This window comes from Asterias amurensis, chromosome 10 (assembly GCF_032118995.1).
Source record: "Asterias amurensis chromosome 10, ASM3211899v1".
Lineage (NCBI taxonomy): Eukaryota > Metazoa > Echinodermata > Asteroidea > Forcipulatida > Asteriidae > Asterias > Asterias amurensis.
The window spans coordinates 18,902,175-18,912,462 of NC_092657.1; the positions used below are offsets into that span (position 1 = coordinate 18,902,175).

The 10,288-nt window shown below is 41.5% G+C and overlaps 1 protein-coding gene across 1 annotated transcript; it reads left to right on the forward strand.

Moving 5' to 3' along the window:
- The first annotated feature begins 321 nt into the window (after positions 1–321).
- Positions 322–9,946, forward strand: LOC139943009 (monocarboxylate transporter 2-like). The gene is made up of 4 exons (XM_071939823.1): positions 322–671; positions 5,749–5,892; positions 6,118–6,960; positions 8,476–9,946. The coding sequence occupies exons 1-4, from the start codon at positions 437–439 to the stop codon at positions 8,613–8,615; spliced, it is 1,362 nt and encodes a 453-aa protein (XP_071795924.1). The 5' UTR covers positions 322–436; the 3' UTR covers positions 8,616–9,946.
- Positions 9,947–10,288: the final 342 nt, after the last annotated feature.

Below are 10,288 nucleotides of genomic sequence, written 5' to 3' on the forward strand. Positions count from 1 at the left end.
AATGCGCCAAGAAAAAAAAAATGCACATATTATGGAACACCGTAAAAACACCATATCTCTTAGATTCGGGGTGGTTCTGAAGTAGAACCGTTGGTTTCAACTTAACGTTTATTACGGGAGGTAAGGCCGCAATCAGACGAATCTAAAGGGCACTAGTCAAGTGTGCCTGTCTCTCCCATTCAATAAGCTTCATAGTTACACAGTCATTACAAAAAGACTTGTTAAATTTGCAGAAACCCAACCGTGCTTGATGTTCAATGCACCGTTAAGTGTTGTTGTGCTCGGCATCGGCAGTATGTGTATGTTAATAAACGCCTGGTGTGACTATCCCCTATGGTTGTTATCAGTGGGTGCACTTAATACACATTGGAACTGAGTTGATGTCGTCCACAATATTGAACCATAAGTCGATCATATTATACTGTTGGGTCATTCTATGATGGTTCGTGTATGTTTAGAGCGAGTTTTAAACTCATCAATTGCTATTTTTCGAGAGGGCGGTCTTCATGGTTGGATTGCTGTGTTGGGTTTATTTACGGCCAAGATAGCCTGGGCTGTCTTAGTAAAAGGTATGGGTATGATGTTACCTACACTACAAGAACAGTTCGACACTTCGACTTGGTTAATTGGCTGGATGGTTGCTTTTGTAAGCGCGGGTTTTGAGATATTAGGTAAGTTGGGTTTAATATTGGGGCTACGGCATGGAGGTTGGTCCTTCTTGGGTTACACACTAATTTCTTTGGTTCTTCATGTTCTTATGTTGGTGAGTACAGTCCACCGTTAGCACGTAAAGGGTATATGTACTTTTTCCTAACGAAAAACGCAATGTCAACAGACATACATAAAACTTACACAGTTTAAAGATTATGATAGTAGAAAGCTTCCCTTGAAATTTTACTTACTGAGGTGCTGTAGTTTTTGAGAAATGAGTAAAAGTAATAATTTTCGTCTCAGTTTTAGCATGTAAAAACGTATTAACCAGTTAAGCTATGGTTTTGGTATAATATCATAACTGGTTAAGGGGATTTTACATGCTAAAATAATTTTGGTCTCATGAGACCGAAACTATTTTGCGACTTGTTTTACTCGTTTCTCAAAAACTACACAACCTTATTTTGTAATATTTACAGACAAGCTTTCCACTACCATTATCTTCAAACCCTGTAAGTTAAATGTAAATCTGTGGACATTTTGAAAAAGTACCCGAATCCTTTAAAGGGACACACCGGCTCATCGTTTACGTAATTTAGGGGTGTATAATCATAAATAATGTTTTTATAGATGGTTGCTGTAAAAAAAATCTTCAAAATGTCACGTAATTAGCGAAAAATACCAAAACAAACCAAAGCGGTAAAAGGCCAGCGTATACGTGTTTCCAGCCGTTGCAACTGTCAAACCTTCGTGACATTGTCGCACAATATTGCAAGTAGACTGGTGCTTTGTTTATAGCAACGTTTTACTATGACGCAGCATAAGGATCCAGTCTATCCATGTGTTATAAACGGAAAACCAACATAAATATACCATATACGGAGCAGGCAAATCCTTCGACGATGGATGGAGGTAGACCTTCGTGCTTCGACGTACATCAACAGACCGTCACGAAGAACACAAATAAATTAACCCAGAATATGAAGGGACAGTGACATGTCAATAAAGCAATCCTGGCCCCAATAAACTAGGCCTACTACTACCGCATAGTTATGAGGCAGTTTGGATTGCGATCGTGGCGTTACGTGCCCCCGACGTGGCAGGACCCAATTTCATAATGCCTGTATAGTGGTGCAAACAATTGCTTACCACAAAACAGTATTGCATAGAAGAAACTAATTACCAGCCAAATTCAAATTAAATTTTAACGTAAATGTAGCTGCGTATGGAACGTAAGCTTAACTTGACTCAGGACTGAAAGCCATATCTTCTGGAACGTAACCATTTGTTTTGGAACGTTAGCATATTTTGGAACGTAAGCGTAGCTGGGTATTGTGGAACGTAAATGTAGCTGCGTATGGAACGTAAGCTTAACTTGACTCAGGATTGAAAACCATATCTTTTGGAACGTAACCATTTGTTTTAGAACGTTAGCATATTTTGGAACGTAAGCGTGCTGGGTATTGTGGAACATAAATGTAGCTGCGTATGGAACGTTTTTTTTTAAAGCTACTCACACAATAACACTGTCAATGTAACAAAATGCGGTATTCCTAAGTTTTGACATCATCAATCTTTTTTAATTACCTGAAAACTCCTAACAAAAAGAAATTAGGAGCCATGAAACAAAACAGAACATTATATTGGAACGTTGCGATCATAAGAAAAAATGGAATCGACACGAGGTGTACCGACAGACAAACCCGCGATGACAAGCATTGATCATCTCCCGACCCCTCCCAAGCTCACGGCGAGACCCGCAAGCTGAGAGTTCATAGCGCCTGGGGTTGCACCAGCCCACCCACGAGACACGGCCATAGATATAGAATTAAAATAACTAGATCGGCCGCGCGTACATACCCGCCATTGCCTGTGTAGAAAAAAAAAATGTTCTCCATGGACGCGGTAAAAATGTCACGTTCATAAGGTGACGCGCGAAAATGAACACGGGAGATAGGCCTTTGACGCGCTAAATGTCACGTGCTGACGGCAACAAGTCACGTGCTGACGGCAACGCACAGAAAATGTACACGGGAGATAGGCAATGGCAGCCCCCAGGCCAGAACCCGCGTATGTACACGCAGCCGATCTAGTTATTCTATTCTATATCTATGGACACGGCATGTGCGGTACGAGATATCGTCGCGTTTTTCTCATAGTGACGAATCAGGAAAAAGTGCATTCTGAGTGAATCCACTTTGAAGTTTTGACGCGTATTCATCCGTTGCTTTCATATCTTTGTATCATACATTATCACTTGCAAAATGGAAGGTATGTTTCTAGGAATGTATAGAAGGTATTTGTTTATTTTATTTAAAGCCATTGGACCCTTTCGGTAAACAGTATTGTCCAGGGCCCACACTTCGTGTATCACAACTTCTATATCAAATAACAAACCTGTGAAAATTTAGGCTCAATCGGTCATCGGAGTCGGGAGAAAATAACGGGAAAACCCACCCTTGTATCCGCGCGTTTCGCCGTGTCATGACATGTGTTTAATAAATCCGTAATTCTCGCTAACGAGAATTTATATTGTTTTACTGTTTTCTCAAAAAGTAAAGCATTTCATGGAATAATATTTCAAGAGAAGTCTTTCACCACTACCTTCTGTAAACCCTGTTATCGGGCGAAAAACTCACGTTCGTCGCACTTGCACACACTTACAACATGCGAGTGAGTATGGACACCGTACGTGACCAGCACGTGAAAAGTACGGCCTCCGTACGACAACGTGGCAATCGCAAGATGAGCGTACGTTGTAAGCACGCTGTAAGCAAGTACAACTCACTTACCACGTGAGCAACGTACGATGCACGCAACCGCTCACGGCCATGGCGTGGCGTGCGGGCCACGTACTTACACCTTGCGCAGACCGTGCCAGTGACGTGCGTTGACGTACTTCCTCCCTGCTCTTGCCACTCCCTCCCCACGTTTGCAGAAAAACGTGGCGGCCGTGGCCTCCCCAAAACACGTACGGACAAAATACACGCACGGTGGGTTGTGACCGAGGCTTTTGTAAAGGTTTTTATGGAAGTGATGGATTCTGAGACCCAAGTAGCAACTTACAAGGGTTTACAAGGTGCTAAGGCGCATACAACAACCACAGCCAGGAACACCTGGACGAGCTCCTTATATTTTCGATTAAAGTGCACTGGTGTCTTTTACATGCGTTACACAACACAGAGGACCAAAGGCTTTCGTCCCAGTGCACTATCGAAAAGAATAGGGGTTCGCTCGATGTTCATGGCTGTGGCTGCTGTATGTGCCGATCATCATCTCATCATCTCATCTATCCCGTAGTCTTCTGACCGTGGGGGCACCCCTTGAAGATTTGTCAGTTAGTTTCCTCCACCCTTTTCGATCTTCAGACTTTCTCAGGGAGTCATTCAGCGTCAGACCCGTCCACTCGATGATGTTGTCCTCCCACTTTTTTCTCTGTCTGCCTCTCTTTCTTCCTCCTGGCACAGTGCCTTGCAGGATAGTCTTAGCAAGTCCCGATGATCGTGAAATGTGCCCATACCACTTTAGTTTACGCTTTTTCACAGTGGTCAGGAGATCTTCGTAGGGTCCAATGACTTGCCTGATTCTGGTCCGTACCTCCTCGTTGGTGGTATGGTCTTTGTAGGAAATGCAAAGAATCTTCCTGTAGCATCTCATTTCTGTGGCCTGTATTCTCTTCTCTAGATCGGCTCTCAGAGTCCAGGTCTCACCGATAGCACATTGAAAACCCTTAGATGCTAAATAATTGGGTCTCAGAATTCATCACTGCAATAACCTATATTTCTGAAAGCTTGTATATACTCAGCGCCTTGAGTATATTTTTTGGTAGAGACGTGCGCTTTAAAATATTTCGACATTGTTATTTGTATTATAACGTGACCATTTAAGTTATTTATTATTGACGCTTTTTGTTCTTGTTAAACAAAAGGCATCCTAGCAACGCCACTAAAGGAGAGATTTGGCGCCAGGACTGTGGTGACAGTGAGTGGATTAGTTGCTGGTATCTCCATGATAACTGCGTCATTCCTATCCAGTTTATATGCAACCACATTCACCCTTACCCTGCTTTCTTTAACATTTGCTCCTTTCGAACAGGTATACTAGCTACGCCACTTAAGGAGAGATTTGGCGCCAGGACTGTGTTGACAGTGAGTGGATTAGTTGCTGGTATCTCCATGATAACTGCGTCATTTCAATCCAGTTTATATGCAACCACATTCACCCTTACCCTGCTTTCTTTAACATTTGCTCCTTTCGAACAGGTATACTAGCTACGCCACTTAAGGAGAGATTTGGCGCCAGGACTGTGGTGACAGTGAGTGGATTAGTTGCTGGTATCTCCATGATAACGGCGTCATTCCTATCCAGTTTATATGCAACCACATTCACCCTTACCCTGCTTTCTTTAACATTTGCTCCTTTCGAACAGGTATACTAGCTACGCCACTTAAGGAGAGATTTGGCGCCAGGACTGTGTTGACAGTGAGTGGATTAGTTGCTGGTATCTCCATGATAACTGCGTCATTTCAATCCAGTTTATATGCAACCACATTCACCCTTACCCTGCTTTCTTTAACATTTGCTCCTTTCGAACAGGTATACTAGCTACGCCACTTAAGGAGAGATTTGGCGCCAGGACTGTGTTGACAGTGAGTGGATTAGTTGCTGGTATCTCCATGATAACTGCGTCATTTCAATCCAGTTTATATGCAACCACATTCACCCTTACCCTGCTTTCTTTAACATTTGCTCCTTTCGAACAGGTATACTAGCTACGCCACTTAAGGAGAGATTTGGCGCCAGGACTGTGTTGACAGTGAGTGGATTAGTTGCTGGTATCTCCATGATAACTGCGTCATTTCAATCCAGTTTATATGCAACCACATTCACCCTTACCCTGCTTTCTTTAACATTTGCTCCTTTCGAACAGGTATACTAGCTACGCCACTTAAGGAGAGATTTGGCGCCAGGACTGTGTTGACAGTGAGTGGATTAGTTGCTGGTATCTCCATGATAACTGCGTCATTTCAATCCAGTTTATATGCAACCACATTCACCCTTACCCTGCTTTCTTTAACATTTGCTCCTTTCGAACAGGTATACTAGCTACGCCACTTAAGGAGAGATTTGGCGCCAGGACTGTGGTGACAGTGAGTGGATTAGTTGCTGGTATCTCCATGATAACTGCGTCATTCCTATCCAGTGTTTACGTCATGACCTTCATCCTTACCGTATTTACAGGTAAATGAAACTCTTATCGTTACCATCACAATAACATTTCCCATGTACATGCTGTTTGGCAAAAAACAACTCAAAGAATAAACTCACCAAATGCGTTCATGTAATAAAATAAAATGCCATGTTTGATTTTTGACTGATACGTATTGGTGATTTGACTGTGTTTTCACCTCGTGTATCACTCGTTTGTGGTGGCTAAAATGTTTTTTTTTTTTTTTTACTTTTCAGGATCAGCGTTAGGCATATCATTCGTGGTAACGAAGCATCTGATTGGAAGCTATTTTAGTAAATCTGTCACAACAGCCTATGGCGTGGCGGGTCTAGGGGACCCTGTCGCCTTCCTGACCGTTGTGCCATCGATACAGCTCTTCCTAGATACCTACGGCTGGAGGGGAACAATGCTACTACTTGGAGCATTATTATTACATCTCACTGTCATTGGAGCTCTGATGAAACCACCTGCAGCTAGTAGGAGTCAAGATGGTTATGAGGCAGCTCACACAGACGAGGAGCAAGAGACCGGAAAAGACAAATTGGCACCGAGAAACCGATGTGGTTGTTCTTGTTTTAACCCCCTGTACTCATTTGCTAGAGATACATTCCAGATTGGTTTATTCTCCTCCGTATCATTCTGGTTGGTTGTGGCCTTATATTCTGGTTGGCATATGATTTACTCTGGATGGGTAATATACTATGTACAGTATACCACAATGTCTAAACAATTCACGCTGGAAGACGCATCACAATTCCTTTTCGCTTTTGGAATCGGGAGACTAACAGCTTGCTTTGCGATTGGTCCGTTAGTCCAATCTGTGCAGGTTGTCAGCACGCACATTTGGCTTGCTGGTGCTCTGCTTTTGGTTGCAGTTTACTATGCTGTCGATCCATGGTTGACGTCTTATTTGTCGATTATTGTTAATGCTTTCGTGTTTGGGAACGCCGTATCAACGGTTTCTACACTTTCAGATGTAGTAGTTAAAGAGACATTCGATAAAGAACAGATGGGCCACGTATTTGGATGGTTGGGAGTCGTGTCAGGTTCGGCATCACTTCTGCTCTTGTATTTGCCAGGTGAGTTCTGAATCAATGTCTAAAGCGAGAACACTAACATGTACAATTATTTTGCCAAGTTAAAGGCAGTGGACACTATTGGTAATTACTCAAAATAATTATCAGCATAAAACCTTACTTGGTACAAGTAATGGGGAGAGGTTGATAGTATAAAATACTGCGAGAAACGGTTCCCTCTAAAGTGACATAATTTTCGAGAAAGAAGTAATTTTTCACGAATTTGATTTCGAGACCTCAAGTTTAGAATTTGAGGTCTCGAAATCAAGCATCTAAAAGCACACAACTTCATGTGACAATGGTGTTTGTGTCTTTCGTATAGTTATCTCGCAACTCCGACGACCAATCGAGCTTAAATTGTCACATGTTTTTTTTTTTTATGCATATGTTGATATACACCAAGTGAGAAGACTGGTCTTTGACAATTACATCGGACACAATTGGTTAATGTCAAGGACCAGTCTTCACCCTCTTTTATCAAGACCCAACCTCTTCTATCAAGACCCAACCTCTCCTATCAAGATCTTACTAATTTTTTATTTTTTCTTCCCTTCGTGCCGAGTATGTACAATGTCTAGATCTCATATAACTAGTCGTCACACTCATTCTATGCACACTAAGAACAGTGATACTCTTTCTCTCAACGGTATGTGTTTTTAACGTTTCATATACCGCGAGGTATATATAGGGCAGTTAGACTTTATGTCTTTCTTATAAAAAAAAAAAAAAAAAAAAAAAAAAAAAAAAAAAAAAAAATGTATAATTGTGTTTTCACTATTTTCTCATGACCCGGATGGCTGATCGTCCTCAAACTTCAACAGGTTTGTCAGTCTATGTAGGATTATATAAAGGGCTTCTGTTCCTTTAAAAACGTATTGTGATTTGATAGTTTGTTTGTTGAGCTGTGCAGGCCTGAAAATAAACCCAAGGCACCACCAATTGTCGTGGTGCCCAAAATAACATACATGTGACAATTTGAAATCAATTGGTCGTCGTAGTTGCGAGATAATAGTGGAAGAAAAAACACCCCGGTCACACGAAGTTGTGTGCTTTCAGATGCTTGATTTTGAGACCTCGACATCCAAATCTGAAGTTTTTTGCAAGAAAACTCGGACATTAGAAACAACTTCAGTTGTCCATTCATGTTGGTTGTTTACCCATCACTGATGTGTGTTAGCACTGTTTACTCAGTCTTTACCCGAGTTCTTAAAACAATCACACACAAGCATTCTTTTTCAAAGAACTCGGTTAAGTACTGAGTATACAGTGCAAAAATACAGGGTGGAAAACATAATTAATATTTGTTATCCCCGATTCAACATTTATTCAAACTAAATAAAAGTTGGTATTTCACTCGAGGAACATGTTTACAACCATGCTACAATTTAGCAAGGGACCCTTGCTAAAGTGCACTTGTGTGAAAACGGCCTAGATTACAGTGTACATGTTATTGTACTTGCCTGTGATCTATGCATTGTTTTTAATATAATGGTAATTGCTGTTTTGTATACCCTCCAGGATTGATTTACGACTTAACTGGAGACCACACCGTGGCTTTCAGTGTAATGGCTGGTGTACAATCAATGACTGTTGTTGCTGTACTGTGGTTATACTGGAGGCAGAAACACGCTCGAAGGTCATCCGATTCATCCATTTGAAGAAGTTTATCTGCATTACCATATCGGGAGCAGGTGTAAATAATAATAATAGTAATAATATCAATATTATTTGGTTTTTCTATGGCGCCTTAAACATTATGTATTAAAGGGAGGGTACACGTTTGGTAATATTGTCAAAGACCAGTTTTGTCACTTGTTGTGTCCCAGCAAACAACAAGCCTGTGAAAATTTGAGCTAAATTGGTCGCCGGAGTTGCGAGAAAATTATGAGAGAAACCAAAACACCTCTGAATTTGTGTGCTTTCAGATATGATTAAAAGACTTCTGGCTAGAAGTCTTTTATTATTTTAGTGAGAAATTACCTTTCCTTAAAATGTATGTTACTTCAGAGGGAGCCGTTTCTCACAATGTTTTATACTACCAACAACTCTCCAATGCTCATTACCAAGTCAGTTTTAAGTTTACGATTGTTTTGAGTAATTACCAAACGTGTACCTTCAAGCGCTTCAAACATTATTACCCTGATCACTGGGCCATTCCATTCCTTAAACCATCTCAGCTCCCTTGGGAGTATTTAGCCTGTGCCATCAAATATGTATCACACTAAGCTAAACCATCCACATGAACCATCTCTGTCCTCACAGGTACCCATTTACCCCTGGTTGGAGAGAAGCAATTATAGTAAAGTATTTTGCTCAGGGACATAAGTGTCGCGACCGGGATTCGAACCCACACTCTGCTGAACAGAAGCATCAGAGCTTGAGTTCGGTGCTCCTGTCCGCTCGGCCACGACAACCGTTGGTGGCAAAATTCTGGGCGGGAAGAGGATGGGAGCACTTAGTATAGAAGAGGCCCCGGCTCTTTCAATGACTCCATTTTCAACCATTCAGACATTAGCCTTGCTCAAGGCAGTCGCAATATTCGCTCCGAAAAGACGCCGCTGTAAACCCACCCGTATACCCTGTGCGTGGTGCGTGCAATCACACCGGATGACCCACCAGTATAGACACTGTCACATCGTACGACTACTGTGCACACTTAGTCATCCGCACTCGTACCACTAACCGCATGTGTACGGGGGCATCGTGTCGTGCGATGTAACGCACAGTGAATACGGGTGGGTTTTTATACAGCGGCGGTCTTTTTTCGGAGTGAATAGTTCGACTGCCGTGCGCAAGGCTTTTCAGACATTGATAATCTATGTATCAGGTATATAATACAAATTGTTTACTAACCCATCATATGGTCAACAAATAACTTGATCCCTAGTTAACAATTAAACTTCGTTGTACGACAACAGTGCCATGTACTTGTATCATACGACGAAATTGTTAACTGGTTCGTTGAATTTTACAATGAACGTTTTCAAAGCTCGTGCAACTATGACACATTGAATTCATTGGACACTATTGGTAATTGTCTAAAACCAATCTTTTCACTTGGTGTATCTCAACATATGCATAGAATAACTAACAAACATGTGGAAGTTTGAGCTCAATCGGTCGTCGCAGTTGCGAGATAATAATGAAAGAAAAAACACACCTGTCACACGAAGTTGTGTGCGTTTAGATGGTTGATATCGAGACCTTTAATTCTAAATCTGAGGTCTCGAAATCAAATTCGTGGAAAATTACTTCTTTATCGAAACCTTCATTACTTCAGGTGGAGCCGTTTCTCATAATGTAATATAACAGCTCCCCATTACTTGTTTCC

Coding starts and splice junctions, on each gene's coding strand:
- LOC139943009 (XM_071939823.1), top strand. CDS start 437: ATGATGGTTCGTGTATGTTTAGAGCGAGTTTTAAACTCATCAATTGCT. Junction 5,893..6,117: donor CATCCTTACCGTATTTACAG/GTAAATGAAACT, acceptor TTTACTTTTCAG/GATCAGCGTTAGGCATATCA. Junction 6,961..8,475: donor TCTGCTCTTGTATTTGCCAG/GTGAGTTCTGAA, acceptor TATACCCTCCAG/GATTGATTTACGACTTAACT.